Raw genomic sequence first — 25461 nt, 5'->3', positions numbered from 1 at the left:
AATTGTGTTTTAAAAAAAAAAATCAGTTCTGTCAGACCTTTATGGTTCATCAAGAGTCAGCTTAAAAATGAACTCTATGCTCTTAGAGCTCTGATAACAATCAGAGGATTCCTTGCCTGCACAATGTAAAATAAGCATTATTCTGAGTGCAAGTAATTTATTTATTTATAGGGAATTGGATTTGTTTCTGTTATTCTTGTGCATTCTTAATACAATTCTTCTTGGATTTTTCAGATGTATTTAGCATACACACAGACTTTTTTTGGTGAACTCTTTGTGTCTTTTCCTTTAGTTCTGTTTCAGCCAGATGAGTTTTATGTCTATGATGTTTTTGTTCAGATTAGGATTTTTATAGCAATACTTCAAACTATTTTCTATTGAAGTTCGATGTGAAGATATTTGATTTGATATGTTAACAAAGCTCAGCAATATGATAGAGAATAAAACAAACATGGTTTTATGTTTTTACAATTCTAATCACGTTATGGAGAAAAAAATCTTCAATGCAGTATTACACCAATTTTCTCCATTGTATTAAAAAGTGAAATGTTTAAGTAGCCTTTGAAATCTTGGCTGTTTTATATTCCAGAGTACTTAAGCAGTTAAGGAATTATAAGATTCTGTATCTGTGAGTCCAGATATAGGTGTTCTTCAGAGTCATAGTACAGGTAAAGTAAATGTAAGGATTAGAAAGAAACCTGAAAAGAAGGCAAGGAGATACAAATAATTGTTTGCAATTGGAAATATGAAAGGAACCAAGTATCTTCAAAATCTGCCATTCTTCTGATAAAACAAACTTCTCTGAAACTATGTTAGAGAGAGAGACCTCCCTTCACAGCTGATGAATGACCTCTTGATCTAGATAATGCCATAAGGTGATACTAGGCTCATAGATTTCTTTTCTAAAAAACAAAACGTTAAGCTTCTTTAGTCAAAATGAGAAAGAAACTGCTTATGTTGCAATATCAATTTTAAAAAAGTAGGCAACGCAGAATTAAAATTACATGGATGACCACTGCAGCTCCTTTGTGCAGATGTGTCATAATAGAGAAAATTACAAGATCATATGCTCCTTCTCCCACTGGCTTATCCCTCATCCCCTGAAAGGATCTTGTTAACTTTGTTGCACAGGACACTGAGCTGTACTCATGAAGAATTTTTTTCTTACATTTTGTTTGCAGTGCATATCAGTCTCTTTTTTACTGCATGTTATTCTTCTCCTTGTGAGCTTTTTACAAAAATAAGTTTAGTATACAGCTGCTTTGCAAACATTGAAATTACCTTTACAGTATCTCATTAAATGAGCTTCTGTTATTTCCATTTTACTAGCAGGGAACTGAAGCATGAAGAGATGAAGGTAAAATGTTTCCCTTTTTTTTAGGGAGCTCTGCCAGATGTGATAAAGGTTTATTTTTCAGGGCATATAATACATAAAATCCTCTGAAGTATATAGGTGCTGATTATATAGCTTTCTGTGTCAGTTACAAGTGTTAATTCTTCTTCGTGAAACAGGTGTCCAAACACTTTTTGGCCATCATAGGATGGATAGAAAAGCAGCAGTACATGCAGGTGAAAATTAATTTGGTTTAAGGAACTTGTCACAAGGCAGGATAACATCTCCATTGCAAGGGTGGCATTCAGTAGCCATCATCAGAGTGCCCTGCAGCTTTCTGGAGCTGTGTGTCTTTCCACCTAGCGCTAAGGAGCCTTACAGAGAAGTTTCCTTCACTGTGTAGTGCTGAACAAGTGCCAGAGCAGTTCAGTACACTGTGCTGCTTGAGGTATGAGTCTGTGGAAAAAGGTATACATGATTGTTATAATGCACGTGTAAAAGAGGGGATGTTACTAAAACAATTCTAGTTCAGTCTTTCTTTTACTTTTGAATCCCAAAATATGAAATTTAAACATGCTTTAAATGTAGCTTTCTAAGTTACACAAACAAGTACTTGTTTATAAGTACTCTTAAAATCGCAGTTAAAAGCACACCCTTCTGTGCTGTAAGAACAGAAATGTGTCCTGCTATGGCATTCCAATATAAAAACTGTTTGTAGATGCGATTCAGCTCTTAACCGAGGTCAAACCACAGTATTTGTTGACCTTCCTACGTAGGCTCGATGCACTGAAAATCTGGGCTGTTAAACTTGGGAATCATGTGATTGTCTAAATCCTCACTTCTCAGTCGCGATGTTCTAGAAAAACAAGGCAGAGGCAAGGCAATCAGGCTTAAGAGTCCTATCGCTTTTAACCATTTCTGAATTTTGCTGGGGAAAGGATATCCTCCAGGAAAATGACTAGTTTTTAAAAACTAGTTGTCACTATTAAGCACCTTCCATCTGAAAACTGGCAACTAACTGCAAGTGTTTGTTAAACAATTAACTTAGAAGACTTAGGCATACAGGGATACACTGTGTCCTCTCATAATTATTGGAGGCTTGTAGTAACACTTCTGGTAACTTAAAATAATGTGTATCTTCATTTTTTGCCAGTCATGCTTTTGAATTGGCAAGTCTGTTACAGAGAGAAAACTATACCTTATTTTATGGCAATTAGTATATCAATTTACTTCACGTTTCTGAAGTGCTTATTAATTTTAGCTCAAAATAGATCAAATGTACCACATGTGACTGCTGTATCATAATACTACTTATCTATTTTTAAATCTAAATGGACTCTGGGAAAGTACTTTGCAAACTTTTGGCTTCTATGGCAGAGCAGGTTTCCTACGTATTTCTGGGTAAAGTGCCTCCTAATGGGGTCGTGTATTATCCATTGGCCTTTCTGGCCATGTTTCAAGGCTTTTATGTTTATTATTCATAAAAAGCTGAAGTAAAACTGGAGCAAATTGTGTAAATCCTCTCTTAAAATGAGCAAGCCAGGGAGACTCAATCTTCATTTCAGCCCTACATCGGAATGATCTGATATTGTAAAGGAAAATGAGATGTATACTGAAAGTTGTGAGCTCAATTATTTTATGGTATTTTGGTTTGTTAACGTTTTCTCTGTGAATTTACATCAACATAAAAGAAATATTGCTTCCCTCTATGTTATAGGCTTTTCAAAATGTATTAAATGTCTCAAGTGCCTATTAAAATATATTGGCTGATGGAAAGTAAAATCTTTGCCCTTCTTACCCTGTAATTATGGAGTCATAGAAAAACAACTCAAAAGTTATATAAAGATTAGTATTTTCTTTGTAATGATCAATTGGGATCTCTTCTGTCCCCACAGGATGTGGTCCAACTTAAATATTAGGACTTATCTAACAGGATCTCACCTCCCCAGATCATCAAAGCCATGAAAGTGAATAAATCTCTAAGGCAGCCAAGGATTTCATTTTTTCCTTAGGTTGCAGGCAGCTGTAAAATAAGACAGATGAATCTAGGGAGAGCAGAGGAAGCGTTACTGGAATGCCTGGTTCCATGGCTGTATCTGAGTGTGCGATTGTGTTGTACGCTCACTGGAGTGTGAGTGGCTTACCGGTGTAAATGTGTGGAGTTACCACTTGTAGTCATTCAGTTGTTGGTATTTTTGTCTTTGTAACTCCAACAAGCAGCACCACAGGGGTGACACCAGCATTTAAACAAAGCATGATAAAAGGAACATTAATTGTCTTTGCAGCCCAAACTACATCATAATTTGGTAACTAGAAGAGTACTGTTAGGTCACAAACATAGACAAACACAATCCACAACAGACTGGGTGTTTTTATTGCTTAGCCTAAGTTCCAGATAGCATTAGTTCTACATGCTTGTGTTTGTTTTTTTTTTTTTTTTTTGGTCTGGTCACTCTTCATGCTGCAGTCTTGGATATAGCTGGATATAGCTGAAGAGAACACTCTGAAGTTGGAAGACTTTTTTTTTTAATTTCATGTAGAGATCAACACGTTAGTGGTGCTGCAACCAGTGGGTTTTATAACTTTAACATCTCAACCAGTATCCTTAGCAACATCAGGTATAAATTAAGGACAATAGCAAAAAAGTTTTAACAAAAACTTATGTTTGATGTATTGTTTCTCTCAGCATGCTCAAAGTCTGTCTGTAGCTTGGTATTCATATCTTGAGTCAGTTATTACTAAGGCTGAAGTAACTAAAATATTGAAGAATATTAAAGTGGGTGTTTTGTCCTTCAGTTATGCGCAGTTGGCAGTCAGTAACTAAATTCAGTTTACATTTCAGTTTAGGAACTGAAGTGAAAAAAGCTGAGATAATGAGATTGTGTTGAATCAGTATGGGGCTGCAGCCCTCTAAAATTATTGTCCAAAATGGAATTAAGGCTGGAATTGTTTATAGACATGTGTCTTAAAATGTCCTTTAAGTTTAAATGGCTGAATAATTATAACAGGGAGAAGTTGGGCATTTCTTCCCCTCCTCCATGAACAGTGGTAGGACAGACTTTCTTTTTTAATCTAGGCAAATTTTAACTACATACTTGGAGACTTGTCTGTACATTATCTTTTGCTTTTTGTCTGATTTGTTTTTCATTATTTTTTTAATGAGACCATAGTGATACCTGGCACTTTTTCCCCCTTTAGTGTGAAAGAATACAGTTAGTCTCTTTTGTTTGGGAGAATACAGGTGAACCTGCATTTTATTGCTCTATGTCTTATGCTCAAAGTAAAGTTTTGCCTCTGCTCACAGTATTTGTTTCATACATGGAGCTCATTGTGTCCTTCCTTAGCCCCTTGTTTGTTTTACCTTTGTCCTGCGTCAGATCCCTAATTCAGATCCCTGTCGTGCGCCAGGACTTGTTTCCTTGCCTGTTAGCCCTTCCTGTGCCTCATTTCTTACAGTTCTATTGCAAAATTCTCATTTTTAACTGAGTAGCAGGAATTCTGGTATGCTCTCATATCATATGTTCCCTGACTTGGTATCATGGCTGTTCCCAAAGTACACAGTTAATGACAGAGCATAGGAAAATATTTTTACTTTAAGCTATGTATTAACAGTTTGCTAGTTACCAGTAAGCAAGGAAGAAGACATAGTTTCCTTTATCTTTTTTATTTCAGCCTGTTGCATCAGTAATTGATCTCTAGGTTGCTATCATATCTTTATCAGACCTATTTCAATCTTTTGAATCAACATATCTTGGGAGGCCCTGAGTTGTGCTTCATTTGATTTAGGACAAAAAGCAGGCCTTCCTAAATGTGCCTTTTGTTTCTGTATACTACTTATTCTCTTAACTTGTAATATGCCAGCCAATTAAAAGTGTTTATTGTTCAGAAGTGTGATATTAATCCATTTTCTTGGCTGATGCAACACTTTTAGCAATGACACTTTTGAATTTGAGGATGCTGATTTAAGCATATCAAACACTAATATGAGTACTATCATTTTTGATATAAAAAAGATTTTTTGGAAATTGTTTTCAGATTTAAACCTTAGTATTATATTTCAGGTCACCAATTATTTTTAGACCTCACTTATAGATTAATGAAAACAGGTGAAATGTATGGTAGAAAACTCAGTATATTGAGCAGTCAGTTTGAAATTAGAAATATTTGAACATGTAATTTGTGGGACAAAATTACTGCAAAGAGCTATTTGATTGCAAAACCAGGGGTGCAAAACGATGCTGAAAGGAGAAGCAAAGAGAACATCTGAGGTTGGCCCCCTTGCGCACTGTATGGGGTGTGACTGTGACCTCTTGTTTTCCCATGTGGCTCTGGCTGTCACTTGTCTGTGTATTTGTATCTCTGGATGTCAATTCACTCTGTTCAGGGAGTGAAACAAGTAACTTAACTCATATTCCTGTTTCAAAAACAGTGCATAGCATATATTCACTTAAAACACTGCTCATAATTTGGTGTTCAGAATCTTATGCTTGAAATATTTACAAAGAAACATGAGCGCGGTTGTTAGTGTTGAGAGAAGTTGGTCTTTGTAGACAAGGAAATTTTTGTGTCTGTTCTAGGTGACTGCCAGTATTTTATCAGTGTTATTAGTTATGGGCTTGTTTGAAGCTCTACTGAAAATATACTTTTCTTATGTGAGTTTGCTGAGCTGGTTGCTTTAAGTAAAACAGAATTTGTACCCGGAATATCAGCTTTTCTTTCCTTTCTCATAGGGATAATATATATGTACCTATTCTATTTCTTGGAGGAAGCTGTTCTTCTTCAAAAAACTTTGTGTTTCAACATGAATGACTATGATGATGCAACTTTTCTAGCGAAGTATAAAGTTCTGGTCTTCTAGCTGAAGTTCTTGTAATTAAAGAGTAAGATGAGCTTATTTTAGGTTAGGTTTGACAATCTTTTCTATGTAGGCCGCGTAGAGTGTTATGAAGGAATTTAAGGTACATGCAAGTGAGTGGTTGTGCAGCAAGCTTAAGAAGACGGAAACAAATTTGGTGTCCTGTTCTGAACAACTTGCCATGTGTGCTTTGTTAATTCTGAGAAATAAAAGATTAACAAACTAAGTACAACTTAATGCTACAGTCTTGGGGGAGGGTGGTGATGAACATTAATGAGGTGCTTTAATAAAGTTCTTGAATCTGAACTACCGATGTAAGTGGAATATGCTGCTCAGTTCCTAGAGTTCATGAGGTGTGTTATCCTACACAAAGCCTGGAGACAGTTGTTAAGCTTTAAATATATCTCGTGCGTTACATTTTTGCACAGAGGCTAGTGTAGTTGCTGGAGCTGGACATAATTTCAAGTTACTGAAGCTGTTATGGTTAATGTAGTATAGACTACAATTGTATTTATTCCGCTGTTAATTGCACCATGGTCAGACATCTTACTGAACGTATACCTGAAGATAATGAGGGTGCAGAGAAGTAGTTAATCTAGTAATTGTGACAAGTGAATCTCCAGAACCATCGAAGTGGCCAGTTTCTAAACTGTCAGCAAAATCCAGATGAGTAATGAATCTTCTAATACTTGTCTCCTTTTAACTAAGAAAAGAGTAGCACAATCTGTTAGTGCAAATCAGTGTGGTCATTAAGGATTAATGTAATATGATCCCATTCTGATACTACCCTCCCACCCACCACGACCTATCTATTCAGTAACCTCTGAAAAGTTCTGTAAGAAACTGTGTATGGTGTGCAGAAGTATTATTTTTACTTTCATTAGTACAATACAGGCTGCATTGATATAAGACTTACTTGGAAAGGTAATTCAAATTTAGATTTCAGGCCAACTAGAACTTATAATTACATTCAGCTCGGAGTCCCCAAAGCCGTTCATCTTCAGAACTTGGTTGTGTTTGACATCCTGAATGCCCAGAAGCCCACCAGGAGCTATGCACAGACACATTAGACAATACATTAGTGTTGTTAACCTCTCACAGCTTTTCAGAAAAAATAGGTATCAGCAGTGTTTTCAGAAGTTAAAATAATACATAGTTTGCCTTAATTGGCAGATGAATCAGTTGATATTTTTTCTTCTGGAAGTGTCATCTTTATAGAGGCAAAGGAATGGAAACATTGAAGTAGGTTATTTGCTAACACATAAGCAGTTCACTTCAGATACGTATTCACTTAGGTTTTCATTTCTGCATAACTTAAGTATTGTTTTTCTATCATAATAGGAAGGTGAGGAGAGGGCTCAGTAACTGCAGTTACTCAGTAAGTATCTTTATTATTTTGATATTCCAGTTAAATAATACTGTTTCCTCCAGTTTCCTCCCTGTCACCCCCAAAAGTGTGGGAACATGGTTCCTATTGTGGAAATCAGTTTAAAAATTCATACAATGTATTGCAACTGGCACCTCATTTTGGCAGTTTTCTTGAGTAGGATTTAACTTGAGCGGAATTGGAGGAAAACCAGAATCTTCCCACATGCCATGTGACTCCCAGAAATAACAGTTCTGTGTTGAGGTTGTTAGGAAAAGTTATGAACATCTGAGACTGGCTGTGAGTGAAACATGTTTGTTCTTCCAGGAGGAGGAAAAGAAGTCTCTGGCTAATTAAAAAATGTTAGTCCTTTTTTTTTTCTCAAAAGGTTTCAAGTAAACTAAGATGATGAATTCAAGATAGTGTGTCTTCCTGCTTTACCAAATCAGAGGGACTTTTGCTTCCCAGAAATTGGAAGAGCTCACGTGATGCTATCATAAGACTTTTTTGTCAATTCAAAATAGGAATATCCAAAATATTATTCTTTGTTGTGGTAGTAGTAATATTCATGAATAGGATGACCATATCCCTCTAAAATTAAGAGCAGCATGCCCAGTTATTGGCAGGAATGCTCCCCGACACATGCACACCCTTCAATGGTAGAGGTCTTTTTAGTTTAATTCTGTGTTCGCTCTGGCAGAATGCAGTCTGCAGTGGAGGTGTGCACTGAAGCTCTCTGTTATTGCAGGCGTGAGCATTTCTGCAACTCCAGGCTTTTTGGCAGAGATCTCTCTTTTAAGGATGAAAATATTTGGACATATGTCATTTGTCACAATAACCAAATTCTGACCTGTGTAGGTTTCCTGTGTGTGGTTTTTGTGCTTTTTTCCTAGCAAGAGTTCTGCTGCTCAGGAGAAATCAAAAGAAATATGAATGGCATCTCTTAAAAAATGTCAAAAAAGCCCTGTCATTATTGGTTATTTGTTTTATTTGATTTGTTTTCATACAAGGTCATCACTTAATAAGCCTAAGCCTAATTTGTAATTAGTCTGTAGAAGATCAGACCAAGACTCTCAAAGCTTTTTGGCTTGTAAATCTTAGATTTTGGATCTGTCACAGCATTTTCTTGTCAGGTAGGTCTCTCACCTTTTGAGACTAAGGTGAGAATGGAATTAAAGGTGTGTGGATGTTGAGATGACCTCCGTTGCTGTAAACATCTCACTTCTGTAAATATCAGAAATAGAAATCAGTGGTGGTGGGGGAAAATATAGAATGAATTTCGATACCTAATACTGCTCAGTATCAAATGGATTGGATCTATACCATAAAAATGTCTTTACCTATGAGCGTGTTCATTATCTCAGTCGGCAAAGGGAAAGATAAATGCATGGTCAAAATGTACTTGAATATGAGTTTAGTGATTTCTTGTATAACAGTGGTATTGAAAAATGGGGTAGTGCCAATGCTTTGAGGTGACCTATTATGAGAAGCTGCTCTTGGTGGTATTTCACAACATAAAATGCAGTGATTTTCAGGATAAATTTTTAATTATTGCTTGCTCCTATTTCTCTTTAAATCAAGTTAAAGATAAATACAACTACAAGTACTCATGTTAGTGTATCTAATTTTAGAAAACTAGCTTCAAGGACAGTAAAATACAGTTGCAGGGTTGTGGCTTCTTGAGGATACAGTTTTAAGGAATTATGTCTTTTTACCTATTGTCACTCATGTTATTGTATGCTAAACTGACATGCAGTATGAGTTGCTCCATTTTGTTCAGAGAATTACAAGTAATGGCATATTTAATCTATACTCACTTCTGAAGCTTTTTTCCAAGGTCTCTGTTGCCTGAAGTCTTTATTCCATACATGTAGGAATGTTTTTAAATTTTATTTTATTTTATTTTATTTTACAATTTTTTATTCTTAAAACTGTATTGAATTCAAAAAAGATGCTATTTAAGAATATATTTAGACTGGTAATAAATAAAGATATGTACCCTTTGCTACTGCCTCACTAGGAAAAATATCCTGTAATTAGAAAGTTGGTGGTGTAGATTATTTACCTTCTGAAAAATCTGAGTTTAGTCATTTATGCTACACATAAATAATTAAGTACTTTTTAAAAATTTACTGTTTAGTATTACAGCTTTGGTATCTCACACTTTGATCCTTGACCAGCAGGTGGCATTTGCTACTGCACTTAAATGCAGGCATGAATTAAATTCTGTAAACACAATATTAGTAACTTTCAAACAGCAAGATTTCTCTATATTTTAGCTGTATTTGGGGTGCCTGCATGTTTCTGTAAAGCTCGATGATATATTAAGAGCATGTAAGAATCTTTGAAATCCCTGCTTACACATTCTGCAGCCTAGGGTTCAGTGGCATCCCCTCCACTTCTAGTTAATTATATACCATTTTTTTCACTCTAACTGATGTGGATGATACCGGTAGATGTACATTGGTTCAGTTTTTCTCCTCTTCTGTAGAATATCTGCTGCCATTGAGCCAGCTGGCAGGAGCAGAGGGAGCAGAATGCTCTCCAGGGCTGTCTGTAATCCCCTTGGTAAGGCAGAGGAACATGGGATCTGTTTCTAATACGAGTAAAGGTGTCTGTATCACCACATCATATGACCAAACGTTTTGTACTTTAGACCATGCTTTCTAAAGGCCACTATTGTATTCTAGTTTGCATTCTGTACTCCTTGACTTTATTAAAAAGCATTATCCTTTCTGATGAAGTAACTTAACATATTTAGCTCAAAATGGGGTCAGTTTGTTTTGTTTTGTTTTCCTCTAGAGAGTATGTCTTGGCAGAAAACTGTTTTATACAAGTATAACAAACACCTATGCAGGTATTGGGGTACTTTCTCTTTTGCTGAAAACTAAGAGGGTTTTAGAGAATTGTGAGTATGTCAAACTATCTTAACTTGTGCTAGGAAATGAGCTGCTTGAATAACTCCATACAATTATGATCTGGAAGGGCCTGTACTAAGCAGGATTCTGCAAGTTCTTTCAGAAGATATCTTGTACTTATGTGAAAGCTGATACTTCAAAGGTGGATATTCGCTAAAGTTTGTTTTTTTTACAGAATGATTGTGTAATCTTTATTCATATTCTGAAACCTCTGTCTGGCAGTGTGACCGCTACTGATCAGTGCAGACGGCAAGCACCGGTGACCACATCACCTCGAAGGAAGCTGTCAGAGAAGCGAGGAGGAAGGAGCCAAGTTAGAAAGGAGAGGAATGCGATTCTCTTTGGCAGGAGTGGCCATCTTTTCAAAGCAAGTTTGTCAGTTCTGTGGAAGATTTGGCTTGTAACAAGAGTTTTCTGTCCTCTAACTTGTCAGGACTAGATCTGGGATTATGACTACAGAATACAAGCTATTTGACTTAAAAATAACACAGATATGTGTCAATAGAACTGAGGAAACTTGATCTGCTGCCAATATGCAAGTGGAAAACCATGTTGTCTTGAATGATGAATTTGTCAAAATTTGAAAAGAAAACTGACAGGAAAAATGAGAATTTTTAGTTTACCTATTAAAAGTCAGATGCTGAATACAAGAAGTGTTTGGCTTTTTTATTTTTCGTGTGTAATTTTTTTTCCTTTTGTATGATTGTGGAAAAAGAATAAACGATGTTGGTGGAGAATGCAAGCCTTAATTTATGCTTCCTGGTGAGAGATGAAGGTATAAGATGTCTGATGCAATTAGGCCTGCATACAGTAGATGCCAGTAGAGGTCTACTGAGTCAAAATAGAAATAAGACCAGCATTGCCATAGCAACAACTTCCTCTTGGCAGTCCTATTTATAGCCGTGCTGCAGTCCCAGCTTTAGTACTGCTCTCAGAGGAGCTCTCTAATAAGGGTTAGCCTTGTTTGAAACAATGCACATATGAAGGTACGTTAAGACTGCATGGGTGTACATTCCGGTTGAAGTTTCATATATAAATTTTAAAACATTTTTGTTTTGAAGAGGAAAGCCATTAAATCTGCAAGGCACTAGCAAATACTGCTCTTCCTTTCATGTATTTAAAAAGAAATGCAAGCTAGTGACATAGTGTTGGATGCACAGTGAAAATCAAAATACATCTGCTTTTTCAAGAAGCCTTTTTCTGCCTCTATTTCTACCCATAATTCTTTCTGAAATATGCGTGCCTGGCAAGACTCAAAATGAACTGTGGTTAATAACAATTTCTGATAAAATTCTTATTTTTAGTTGTTAGAGTACACACTTAATAGAAAAGGATATAAACGATTAAGTTTTATATAACTCAAGAAAGATTATACATGTCTTCTCCAATTTATACAACAAAACACTCTAAGTTCTTTAGTACATATTATTTAAAAGATTGTAGAACTAAACAATTTTCTGTTTTCTAATTGAAAATTAGACAATGAAATTATTTTCCTTTTTAATATATGTTGGCACTATCTTTCAACTTACAAATAATTTATTGGCCAACAGGAGAGCTGCTATATTCAGCAATACCCACAAGTTCTTAAAAATCGAGAAACCCTCACTAATAATTTGTGTCAAATAATTGCTTGCTCCTGATTTATAAATAATAATAAAGTTGGACCTTTGTAGAAATAAGTGGTGCGTAAAGGGAAAGATGAAGCCATCTATTTTAAAAGCAAAGAAATTGTCTTTAACCTCTAGGAAAAAAAATATGCTTAAGCAGGCAAGTTGACTCAGCTCTGTAGCTAACTGGGAAAACACTAAATTGGCAGATTAGAATTAAGACCTAAATATTAGTTACCTGGGAGTGATCTGGAATTTCTTACATCATAGTTCTAGTTTTCAAGATCCTGTCAAGGAATATAGTTCATTGTCTTAAAAACTTATCTTCTCTGTGGTTTTTATTGTAAGATATTCCTGGTTAGCCTTCATGCAATTGATGGGAAGATGTTCCAGTTCTGACACTGTAAGGGAGCTTCAGTTCTGTGAATGGTATTAGTTCCTAGGAGTGAGATAAATGCATTTCAGCAACGTATAGTTGTGCTGTAGTTTTTCATATTATTTCACTTAGTACTATAAAGTTCAGGGAGATCATAGTAACTCTTTTGGGGGAACACTTTAAATACTTTAAAGCTATAAGAAATGAATATAGAAAAATGCGCATGAAGCAGGAATGTACAGGTGATACTGTTACTCAGCCATCTCTATGTTCTTGGAGGAAAGGAGGGTGCTCTTCCTTAACTGTTAATTTTTAAGACTTGAATGGTAGGGGTGGAATTGCTTCCTAGAAACTTCCTAGAAACAGAAATGATGTGGTAGCAGAAATGATTAAAAAAATAAATAGTCTATCTTGTTATGCTATTCTTGACTTTTTTTTCATCAAGAAGCTGAAAGTCTCTGGCCAGGTTATACTGCTGTGCTTTGTTACCAGTGTCTGAAATATGTACTCTGGGTTTCGGCTTCTGGGAAATGCACACTAGGTTATGGGCTGGCAGTCAGGAAAAGTGCAGATGGATTTGTTGCCTTTTTCAGATTAAAGCACCACAGTGCTAGCCTGTTTCTATGGCTGTCACTGTTATGTTCTGTTTTTTGTTTTTTTTTTTTTTTTAATAAAGCTACAGGATGGTACATTAAGAATTTTTACTGAAACGTTCTTTATCAAAATACTGTAATTTACACATGTAATATAAACATTCATAGCTGAATCTCCTACCCACATCTGTTTTTTTAGTGTGTTTTAAAACTTCCAAGACTTAGTGACTAGAGTTAAGTGAAAATAAAATTTCTACCTAAAGGAAGTTTTTACCGTTTCAGTGTTGGTTTGGGTTGCAAGAAGGAGAGAAGTTGGATCTTCATTATCTCTTATAGAACAGGCACTTCAGATATCTGTTAGAAAGGAGCTGCTTCAGTGCTTCTACTTTTCCAATGTGACTAACATGTTCCTTAAATTGTACCCCTAGCCTGCTTGAGCCGACTGGTACTCGGGAAGAGGTGTCAGTAGCTCCATGTGCACATGGCTGGCGTCCTGTCGCATGCCAGAGCTGCGAGCGCTCTGCCAGGAGCCGTGTCTTGTCAGCTCAGGCTTGGTGTGCGAACAAAGAGCAATTTTCAATGGTGCTCAGCTCTAGGAAATTATGGACTGCAGCTGGCCAGCTGTAAGGTCTTCAAACATAGAATCATAGAATCATAGAATATCCTGAGTTGGAAGGGACCCTTAAGGATCATCAAGTCCAACTCTTGACACCGCACAGGTCTACCCAAAAGTTCAGACCATGTTTTAGGAAAGATCTGAAATAAAGCTTTTTTTTTTTTTTAACAGAAAAGTTTCCTAGGTCACAGACTGTAGTGTAAAAATCATTCAGTGAGAGTTAAATGCATCTTCATCAGGCCTGGCATTACATGGGTCACACCTGTGCACAGAGGTTGACATACACCTGAGGTGACTTTGGTTGTACTGGGTCGTACTGAGGTGGTAGAACACAGGGATGGTGGTGGTGTGGATGGGGCACAGCCTCCTTCCTTTCTTGGAGGGCATACCACCTTAACGACAGGCACTGCACGGCTCTAGATCAAAGCTGGCCCTGGTTCTTCTTCCAGCTCAGAACAGCATGAGTAAGATGACCTCAGGTCTGTTTGCAGATGTCTGTGTAAATGTTTAATTGTATTTAAAGATTTACAAACTGTTCTAAGGAAAAGCACTATTGGCTAGCCAGTGAAAATCCTAAGATAAGCACGGGTACAGAATTTTGTCTCTGACAAAGAATCATCTGTTGCTGATTACTGAGCTTTTGGGGAGTAAAATACTATGTCAGAGCTGGTGTACTCCATGCTTAGCATATATAATATTAAAAAATAATAATACTTGGTGTGAATGAATTAATGCTGAATTGGTCTGGAAGTATTGGTCTGTCAATAAGATGAAAGATTAGCTAAAAGGAAATAGGAGGTTCCACCTCTGAAAACTGTGGATGTCGTATGAAGACCCTGAAGTCCACATGGGATGTGGGCCTCAAAGAAAGTTAGCGTGGTGGTGTTTTGTGTTGTCCTTGGGCAATGCTGATCAATGCCAAAAAAAAATTCATCTATTACAGAAGTACATTGCTATCTGTTCTATCAGTGCTTGAATAATAAATGATGGGTATGACCAGTACTTTTTTTTTCATATTTTGCTTGTGGACCAGAATGTCTGTGATGGTATCTATTGGTAGTATTTTTTTAAAAAAAATCACTAGTAAACCCAAGTTTTCTCTTAGACTATCTTTTAATAATCTATTTTTCATAGCCTGTTTTCACTTAAACCAGTTCACTTCTCTCGTCTCAGAGGCTGGCTGTTTCTGCTCCCTAGTTTTGACACCTCATTCAAGTGTCCGGGCTAGTCACTTGGGTGTATTCAAAACTCTGAATTTGGTGGGCAGAGATGCGCTTCAGCAGTTCTCACATCTCTTGATTTGACACTAGAGGGTTGGTAGACTCTAACACACATAATGTGAAGTGATGTGAATTTTGTAAATTACCTTTCCTGAGATCAGGGGAGCTAAATGTGTGAAAGACACTTGTGCAAAAGATAAGGCGACAGTACTGTGAAAAAAAAGGTGCAGAATCAGGGGAGGGGAGAATGATGAGTACTGGAGGAAGCAGTAAAGGTCAGAGAAAATAAAGTTGCTTGGAAGGATTCCCTGGACGCACAGACACTTACTGTAAACTACAGGGGAGTATGGCTGTGCAAATCCAGAGGGGCTCTTCCAGTTCTGAAATGTTCACTGGATGGGAAAATAAGCATGCTGTTGTCTTTAACTTTTGTAAATATTTCTTATATAGAAGCGGGCATAGCATTACTCCACCATAAAGTGATTGGTTATATGTGGTATATAAGCTATCTGCTCTCTGCCTATTCGTGCCCCCAGTAAGGTAAGCTAACCCTCATGGTCATCGCTAGCTCCTGTTTCTGGCAGCAAAGCCTTGAACCTGGGAGGTGTCATGGAAGTCAGCAATGATCCTGAGACAAAGTAGGTAAAAGCCAGGAAGGCTTAAGGTAAAAAATGACCTTTGGTGGGCTGGGATCCAGGGGAGGCTGCAGCACCAGAACCTGATAGGAGAGAGCAGCCTGGTCACCCACAAGACAACAGGTTCTCATCCAGATTTGCAAAGCAATGTGTAAAGTGTCAGTATTTAGACAAGTTGGTCCTGAATTTTGAACAGGTGCTGGAAGAAAAAAAAAGTCTAGAGTATATCTAGAGCCTGCATTTCTGTGCTTTGTGCAGGGGCTAGAAATTTAAACTGTTCCCCTGACCGGGGTCAATGGTGACAACTCTAAGTTACTATTTTGAGGAATGCAGCCAGATCTGTAAAGTCTGTTCTTCAGCATTCTTATTGTTTCATCATTAATATAGGTGGTTTTCTTGTCATAGTTTTTTTTCTGAAAATGCAGAGCTGTTATGAAATAGTTATGTAATGTCCAAGGATGGATATCTGCTGCATTTGGAAACTATTCAGTGAGAAGTATGGTGGTGAAAAATAAGAGGTGTATCATCAATATGTTGACTGTAAGACAGGAGACAGATTGTGAAAAGTTATTTCAATCTTACTTAAGAAGAGTTCTAAATTTTTAAGAAACCACGTCTTATATGTGCTGAAGATACACTGGGAAAGTTGCCCAATGTATGTGTTTCCATTTTCACAAAAATGGATTTTTAGTATTACTCATTGTAAGCATGCAAAATTACATAATTTTAAAAGTTAATATAATTTAGCATTAAATACCACTTTCAATTTATTTCCCCAATGTTCTGAACCATTAAGAGTGACACTCTCTAGACTTAGTCTGCAGTTGAAAACATTCAAATTTCTTGTGAATGAAAAATCCTCCTTGTGTAATTCCACAAGACTGCACGCAAGGCTTTGACATAAGCAATGTCAGGAGCCAGTGACCGTGACTTTGTGACTCCTTCCAGCTGCCTCTGGAGTTGGGAGAGTGAGTATGCGGCTAGATAAGGGTCTGCCAGTGCTGTTTGTTCTGGGAGCTTATTACTGAAAAAGCTAAAATCATTTGTTTCATTCTTGGAGTAAGTAGAACTCAGTATGGGTAAGTATAATGCACTCTTGTTCACATGAACATGAATTCAAATTCAGTCTGATTTTCCTCAAAGGAGGAAAACAATATATTTTTTGTGGTAATGGTTTCTTCAGCAGTTTCTGCAAGCAACCACGTTGTTTAGAAAGTTGCTTAGTTGAAAATATGGGATTGTTAATGATTAGATTACACCTGGTTAAGCTGTGACAGTGATGTTAGTACTCCATTTTACTAACAGGGTATGAACTGCAGAATAGTCGCTTTTTTTTCATGCATGGTTGCGGTAAGTTAAAAATATACACATATCTGGCTTCTGATCTTCGGAATAAGTTGTTTATGGTATTTTAATTTTTTTAAAATGTATTTTAATATAAAATACGCACACTAAAAAGCTGTGAAAATCTACAGTAGTTATTGCATTTGTTTGGTTTAAAATTATAATAATTAAAAAAAAACAGTTTTCAATTGATGTGAAAAGAGACTCTTAACAGTATAAAACAGTGCATTATACAGGTTTTCTTAACAGGAAGTAGACCAGAGCAGTGGTTAGAAAACACTGCATACAGGAAGTTTGACACATGCGTAGCTCTTAGTGTTTCTGACTTGTCCAGCTCCTTTTAGATATTTTCTGTTTTGCTTTTCTAAAAGTCGCCAGTGCGTATAGATGGCAGCTCAGAAGGAGGTACCTTGTAACCAGTGCACAGGGACTGCCACCGCGCTCCAGAGACTGGAAGGTTTCGCTAACCGCCTCTTCCATAGGCACTCAAAGGGTGGTACACATGAACAGAGAGTGCCTCTGGAAAATGAGAGCCATTTCTCTGAACTTGCTGTCCTGTGGGACAAATCAAGTAAGTAGGTTCCTTTGTTTATTTTATAGATATTCTGTCTTCAATTTGCATAGCAATTGAAGAGCGTGCATGTTCGTGATTGAATACGAACGTTGCTCTGCGATACATTCCAGGGACGACTTTGCAATTCATTATCTAAAGGCATTAATTTGAAGAGTAACATTGCATCATGCACAGAGACGTGGGGGGCTGTTTCATGGGCTGGGTGGCTGGCACTAGAATTTATGGCTGGTCCCGTTCTGTTAAAGCACAGATGACTTGTTTTAGCAAGCCCTCACCCCAATTTTTACTTCTAAATTACTTCCTTTATTTTCAAATTAAATCTGCTAGTTCAGCAGAAATAGAAAACTTGTTTAAAATTATAATGTTTGAACTTTGGAGTACGCAGACATGGCTGCACAGATTATACTTATTATAGGGGATTTTTATTTTTTTCATTTTATTGTGAATGATATATCAGAATGCTCTATACAGTAGTAAACAAAATTGTGTTTAGTTTCAAATATGATGAATAGCATTAGCTTTAATTTCTTAATTAGTTAACAGTTGCATTAGTTATTAGTTAACAATATGCATTTGTATGGACTAAAACTTTTCATGATTGCATTTTGGCTAATAAAAGAGATTTCAGAAATATCACAATGTAAGTAAATTGCCATTTGATTATTTTTTCCTTGTACAGCAATGCATTTTTTGCAAAGTAATTATCTCTATGGTTAAATCCTCATTTTAAAATGTTGCAGTATGGTAATTGATGGTAATTCTGTTCCAAATTTTAGATTCATTGATGGATTTGGGATAGCACAGTTATTTCAATCGAAAATAGGCCTTATTTGAAATGCCTAACATCAGTGTTAGCATGAAGAAAATCAGCATTTATACATCTCCTTGCTTTCAGTTTGAAACGGTTTATGAGCTTGGAATGAATCTGTTCTCAGAGGATAAGCAGTAAACATGGAAACAAAAAAGTGTTAATGCATTGACCTAAAATAGATGAAATCTAGGTCTCCAGAATGAGATGGAAAAGGATTGACTAGTTTTGTTAGGAAGATAAATGTTGAAAGTACATAAACTCCGAGCTTCCACTTCTCCAAAATATTTTCAGCTCGGTAAAAATAGATTCTAACTTCTGTTTACGTATAAGCTCTTTTTTATGTAAATAGCTATTTGAAAAAATAACATTGAAGCACTTTTGTTTATATAATGGAGAAAAAAATGATATTGACCTACTGACATTCACAAATTGTGACCTGTTTGTGTACAAGACTCTGCTGTTTTTTTCCTCTGTCTATTTAAGGCAAGCTTCCTTGTATGACATGCGTGATGAGGAAATGGACTGTCGTGTCTTTCGATGATAAACATGGTGAAAATGGTTGTTCTTTAAATGCCATTTTGAGTAATAATTAAGCACAGTGGCTGGATGTAATTTTTCTGAAGAAAACTTACTGAGCTGGTAGCTGAATATTGGTTATCTTGTAGCTTTAGTTTCAGGACGACATTTTGGATATTTATCCTGAATCTTAACTCTCTATTTGATGATTAGTAAAAGATAAAAATAATAATAATTGTTGGTACACATGGACTAAGCCTGCATTTCAGGATTCTCGTTTCACTACCACCATGGCTTAAGGAGTGACAGGAAGTAAAGGGCGCTTGTATTTCTGTCTGCTACTGACTCGCAGTTGTGTCTGCAGAAAAATGCATCATCTGTGACGATTCTTTGCATCATTACAAAGGAAAAATGTAAGAAACAGTTATTTTCTACCTGACAATTCAATGTCATAGAATCACATTGGGTCACCTGAAAACAGGTTGCTGATTAATTTCACAGAGTTTAATGAATAAGCAGTGCTTTGGAAAGATACTGGTGTTTGTTTTGTAAGGATATTTGGATATTCTCAACTGTTCTGCACGTGTAACTGCAACTTAGGGGATGGTCTTGTTAGGTTTTAGGTGAAGCTAAATAGCAGATGCTTAGTGTGAATTACTCCTGAGTTCAAGGCAAAAGCACTCCTTTACATTCCTAAAAAAAAAAAAAAAAAAAAAAAAGTTTGGAAAGGAGATTTTTGTTGTGGCTCTAGGTTTGAAATTGAATTGATTTGAACAGAAAGTTAATATATTAACACTGCTGTAAAGCAGTATTATAACAGGTCTGTTTCTGTGTATGTCTTTGTACAAGCAGTTACTGCTAAAGCTCTGGGTTTGTTGAAGGTGAAGGAGTTGCTTGTTATCAGGTGGACTTCGCTAAATGTTGTCAGTCATCAAGTGTTGTGGCCTAGCGTGCTTTCACATGTTGCCTAAGGCCTCAGGGTTTTTTTTAGTTGTTGATTTTGAAATTTATTTAATTCCTTTGTTTCATTGTTTTGTTATTATAGAGCATACATTTTTTTTCTAACACGCCTTGCATTCTTAGTTAATGTATGAAATAAATTTGCTGTGTAAAATCCTTAGAATCCAGTAGGGGCAGAGGTGGTACGGGATACCACAGGCCTTTGAATCTATTTTAAAAACTTGACTGAGTGCATGTGTGAGTGTACGCATTGAGCTAGTAGTAATCAGGTCAGTTGTGCTGCACAGCCAGAAGATGAAAGGGATATGCTGGTGGTAGTCAGCAGAAGGATATATTTCACTCTCAGTTTCAGACGTCTTGATTTCTACCAATAGCAACTATGCAAAACCTATGTTTTGATTTTTGTGTGTGTGTGTGTGTTTTTTTTTTTTTCTTTTTGGAAGAGTGAAGTGGGAACAGAAAGGACAATGAGGCTGCTCGATTTTGAATGTAGAGGCAGCAAAATCAGTGTAAATCTTTTGTTCTTAAGCTGATACGGGTATTTTCCAAATCTGTGCAAAATAAGAGACCATAATAACAACTTGGATTGACAGCAATGGTCAGGAGAGTCACCACTATTGCATCTTTCTGTCACCTTCAAATTCTTGTAGTCTCTAAATTGTAAATGGATGGATGGTGAATAGTCAAAGGAATTCTGTTTGCTCTCTGATTCAACATATCGATACACTTTTAAATGCTATGGAATATCTTACAGATTTAGATAAATAATTGCTAGATATATGTATATGTAGGGAAAAATATATCCGAAATATGAAATAATGTACAGAGTACATTGTGTGAATTGATTAAAGCTTTAGAATAACTACTAGTTGGGTACAAGTCAACAGATAATTCTGGTCTAAGGTTGCCATGGAAACAACCAGTGCTTGATATAATTGAGAACATCTTAAAACCTCCTGGTGTTTGCATGCTTTTTTTCCCCTGCCATTTTGAGTTGCTTTGGGCATGAATAGGTAGCGCTGGTCAGAACAGAAGTAGTTAATGAGCAAAACCAAATACCCGTCTGCTGAATATTGATTTTAGTTTACTACTGCTATCTTGTGCTTCGCAGATTTTTGCATCAGAAGGAGCTCGTGAGGAAGAGAAGCTCTGGATTCTGTGTGCTTTCTCTTTCCAGTTAGTGTATAGTTGTGTTTAGAGATTGAAGCACTGATTTTTTGTAGGGATTAACATACTTTATCAACTGTTGGATTAATATTAGGAGCAATATGTTTCTGAAAATAAGCTATTCAGCATGAATGGTAAGTCTTTTCTATTACCTTTGACACTATTTTTTGTTCTGTCTTCACAATCAGGAAAAATCTACCAGGTTTCCCTTTCTTGTCTGCATAGCTACATCGAGCACTGATCTCTTTGTTTTTGTAATCTACTTACTGTGGATTTCTATTAAAAATTACTAGTCTTAAAGATTAGTATTCTTATTAAACATCTTGTTTTGCATAATTAGTATTTAATATTTTAAATATTAAATATTTTAAAGCTTTATCTTAGAAATAACTGTTCCAAATCATTGAATAAGACACAGAATAAGATATGGTGAATTTTATAATTGAATGCTGTGTATGTCAGTTTACTTAATTTTCTGTGCCACTCATATTAAATTATTTTATGTTAATTCATACAAATTTAAAAAAAAACTTCTGAAATTATTGTAATTATCACCTAAAATTCTGAACTAGCTTTTGTTCTTTTTCATCTGAACCAGCTTATTCTATTAGGTCTTTATTCTTTCTAAATGATGGGATAGTAGAATAGTTCTGGTCATTCATGGAAGTAGGGAAGGGGAGCCTCATTAAAAATGAGATATTATAATATACCGAGGAAACTTATCAGGCAGGTAGTTGCTTTCTAAAAACAGCGTGATTGATTATTATAAAGTACTTTGAATTAATGCAATTATGAAGTACTTTATTCTTCCTTGGAATATTAATGAAAGTTGCATCTAAATATTTAAATAACTTATATGCAATTTTTTAGAACAAGATGTCCGTGAAAATGGTTTGCAGAAAGCACAAATGCAATAGTATCTGGCATGATGCCTTATTGTTTCATGTGGATAATCTGGAGCTTTGGAAAATGACTTAAGTTTAGAGATTGCTTAAAAAGAAAAAAATAGTTAATCATGCATGCAGGGTTTATGCATGCCTGTGTGGTTTCGCTTTGTCCTACAAATTTAAAGGACTATTTTTACAAAGATTTCACTTTTGTACAAGGCATGAGATTGAGTGGGAGGAGTCATCCCACTGCCTTATCTAATACCAGTTTATATGTACTTATCTCATACAAATGTTTTGAGGTCATCTTCCCTGAAAAGGAAAGTGTTGCCGTCATTTCCTCAGCATACAAAGTACAACAATATGCAAGTGTCAAAACCGGTACTGTTACAAGACAAATTTCAGAACTTTGCATATACGTTATGAAAATCAGTGTTACAGCATCATGACCGTGTAAGTAAACCTAAACGCAGCCTGTCCTGGAAAGAGGTGGTCCAGCCTCTGCCCTGTATGGATGCTGACAGGAGCTGGGCAGGGAGCTGATGGAGCCCTGTCGAGCACCTGCGAGCCAGCACAAGCACATGGCAGGGCCAAGCAGGCAGCCTCACCCCTTCATGGCTCTCTTCCAAGCAAGGGGCAAACTATAGCCATGCATTTCCTCAGCATCACACAGCCACGTTATTCCACGTGTGAAGAGGTCTCTATTTTGGAGTCAGGAAGGCTCTCTGTTTTTTCACTGATCACCATCATGATGCTGGCTTTTTCCTCAGCTTTTTGTCTGTTTCTCTTACAGTTGCAGCTTCCACCAGAATTAAGATTTGTGGAAGTCAGCTATAGCAATTTTAGATTTTGCTGCTTAAGTGTTTTTTTCCTTCCTTTTTTATTGTGTTATGATGGAGCAATTTTATGGGAATATTTTTTTTCACAAAAAAAATTGGTGAAAAAGAGGTTACAGGGGTTCATTTTGTTTGTTTGCTTTTACCCCAGGAAGCTTTATTCCACAATTTGCATCTGTAGATTATATTCATCTTGACATCCGTGCTCCTAGGTCCATTAAAAATAAAAACAAATAGATGCAATTTTTTTACAAGTGTCTGTTCCCAATCAAAAATATCTACAAATTAGAAGAGTAATTTTGACAAGGGAAAGGTGAATATCTCATGCTCCCTTGAGTGAGAATTATATTTTCTTCAGTACAAACATTTCCCCATTTCAAGTACTTTTGCTGTTTAGTGCACCTTTGTGGTTATCCTTGCTGCAGCAGTTTTACACCCTTTAAGTGGTTAAAACTAGATGCTGTCTTTGTAAAGGGTGGACGCAGGTGAAACTAATTCTAAACAAAAATGGCTTGCTTGCTTTTTTTTTTTTTTTTTTCCTCTCCAAGAGATAAAAATTCCAAGAGATAATTTTTTTTTTCTGGGAAGACTGGGGAGAATGAAGAACTGTTTGCCTTTCACGGGCCTTGTTTCTTGTTTTCCTTGGTTTATGGTTTGTTTTGGTTTGAAGAGCAGGACATTCCATAACAGATAAAGGACAGGTATTGTTCTGGCAGGTCTTGTGTTTCACAAGTAATAGCCTTAATGCTCTTAGTAACATCATGTCTACAGTTGGGTAATACTTTCAAAAACTGGCAATAAAGAGGTAATTGCTGATCCAGAAATGATACTTTTAAGATAGTAGTTGCCATATGTGCGTAGACAGATGGAGCAGTATGAGGAGTGTGAGCAATGCTAATAGCCTCCATCCGCCGAGTTACTGTCAAGCTTTGGAGGCACTGGAGAAGAGGAGCATGTCAGGAGTAAGGGCGTAGTATTTATATCTTACCTGTGTGTGTTACAGCCATCTTTTAAGAGCGAGGTACAACCAGCTTGCAGAAGTATTTGAAACTACAGCAGTTGAGCACTGGGGAGTGACATCACAGCAAAATAGGGTTGAGTGAAGGTTCCTATTGTGAGGTAATGGAAGAAAAGATGGGAATGTGTAACAAAGGAGCCTTGAAGATCTGCTGTAATTTGGACTGATTTATAAAAGTACAATTTGGACTGACTGAATTTAGAAGTTCATTATGAAGATCAGGGGACAGGACTGTGTGTCATTAGTTAAAAGAATTATTTCTAAAAATAATGTTTTAGAAAATTGTAAGATTAATGAGGAATCTAGAGGTGTTACACATCAGTACTGCTACCAAGCTACAGTTATTTATTTTCCAATTGACACGGGTAGTTGTTGAGAAAGACAAATGAACAATGTTTCCCCCTGCCGAAGAGACTGTGAAGAATGCATCTCATAGGATTAATGGTATCTTTCTTGAAAAACTTACCCAAAGGTACTAGTTAGCCTCTGACAATAGACTAGGTTAAGTTCTTAGATGTTGAGCTGGGTTCATGTTTTGTTCTGGTTTTCATATGAAATATCTGAAAAAAGAAAAAGCAACATGAGCTGCTTTGATGTAGTTCTTAAAACGCATCCCTACAGAGAACAGTCCCTCAGGGTGCTTAGTTTAGAGTATGGGCAAAAAAATGAATTTAATAAAATTTGGGTTGCTTCCAAAGGAATGGGTACCTGGTACGTTGTAATCTTGCATCTCAGCTGAACTGTGGCTTACTCTATTTTCTGTTATGATTCTTACATATATATATATATATATATATATATATATATTTTAACAGATTTTCTTCTTGTTTTTTACTTTATATCTCAAATAGTTTATGTAATTATTTCTTGTTATTTCCTCAAAAAATTGCTGCTGGTATTGCTGCTGTAAGCCAAAGTTTGCAGCATGCATTTCACATCTTTAATTGTTGAGGTCATTAAGAGGCATTTTACAACCTGACTAATGGGTTTGGTACTTTCTTTTACTCATTCTTGTTTCTGAAAGCTCATTAAGAACTTGTATTTTCGTTGCTTTATTATTATTATTATTAATATTTACATTTTTGTAGGGTTTACGACTAAATTCTGTGCAAATTTTGTGCCTGCTTTTTATCGAAGTACTGACCATAAACCTGTTTTCTCTGAAGTTCCATTCATTATCAGAATGGATAGCAAACACTTTTATCTACTTTTCACCTACCCTAATCCTAAGGCGAACAAGAATTTGTTGTCACTTGATGTGTTGAATAGTGAATTATGTTTATTTGCATAAGACTTACTTCCTTATTCAGGAAGTCTCTGCTATCTAAGGTTATAAACGAACCTCTACTAATTGGCTAGCTACTGCAGGCAACCATTTCCTGTAAATATTGAAAATGAATATTGAAATATGATCTGCAGGAGATATGTCAGTGTTGTGATGTGTCAGATTCCCAAGTCTTGCAAAGAGATGAAGAGCTATTTTGCTGATATACTCTGACAGCTGTGAAGTTATTGATTCAAGTGCATGTATATGGGAGTGTGTATGGTTTTGTTAATGTAAGGGCTGGGACAAAGTTGTGTTGCAGGAAGTAGACTTTGAAATGAGCACAGTTAAACCAAGATTGACGTATCTACTATTTTGATGCCTTGTATGAAATATTCAGAAAAAAATAAAAGCAACACTAGAGCTACTCTTCTTGAGTAACTTGTAAAATGCAACCAAATAGTGAACAGCCACTGAAGGCGCTTAGTTTGGAATACAAGGAAAAAATAAGTTTAATAAAACTTGGGCTACTTCTAAAGAAAAGGGTATTTATTTGTGCATG

The 25461-nt window shown here is 36.2% G+C and overlaps 1 protein-coding gene and 1 long non-coding RNA gene across 4 annotated transcripts in view; one reads left to right on the top strand and one right to left on the bottom strand.

Moving 5' to 3' along the window:
- The window catches only part of PRKACB (protein kinase cAMP-activated catalytic subunit beta), a 68725-nt gene that overhangs the window by 16218 nt on the left and 27046 nt on the right, over positions 1–25461 (top strand). The window contains exon 1 of one of the 3 annotated variants that reach the window (XM_005022279.6): positions 17168–17437. The exons of 1 other annotated variant lie outside the window; for it this stretch is intronic. In XM_005022279.6, the coding sequence (XP_005022336.1) occupies positions 17254–17437 (184 nt within the window). In that variant the 5' untranslated portion in view covers positions 17168–17253. Of the gene's footprint in view, positions 1–17167; positions 17438–20756; positions 21029–25461 lie in introns of those variants that run through there. One more of the 3 variants, XM_021274329.4, reaches the window with a different exon arrangement.
- LOC140003127 (uncharacterized) lies at positions 6863–25116 on the bottom strand. Its single transcript, XR_011811134.1, has 3 exons — positions 23606–25116; positions 12321–12521; positions 6863–7239 (listed from the first exon to the last, which is right to left on the bottom strand). It is a non-coding gene; the product is annotated as an uncharacterized lncRNA (long non-coding RNA).

Source organism: Anas platyrhynchos, chromosome 8, assembly GCF_047663525.1.
Source record: "Anas platyrhynchos isolate ZD024472 breed Pekin duck chromosome 8, IASCAAS_PekinDuck_T2T, whole genome shotgun sequence".
Lineage (NCBI taxonomy): Eukaryota > Metazoa > Chordata > Aves > Anseriformes > Anatidae > Anas > Anas platyrhynchos.
Note: the sequence above shows the minus strand (reverse complement) of the source record. Positions and strands in the feature narration are given on the sequence as shown.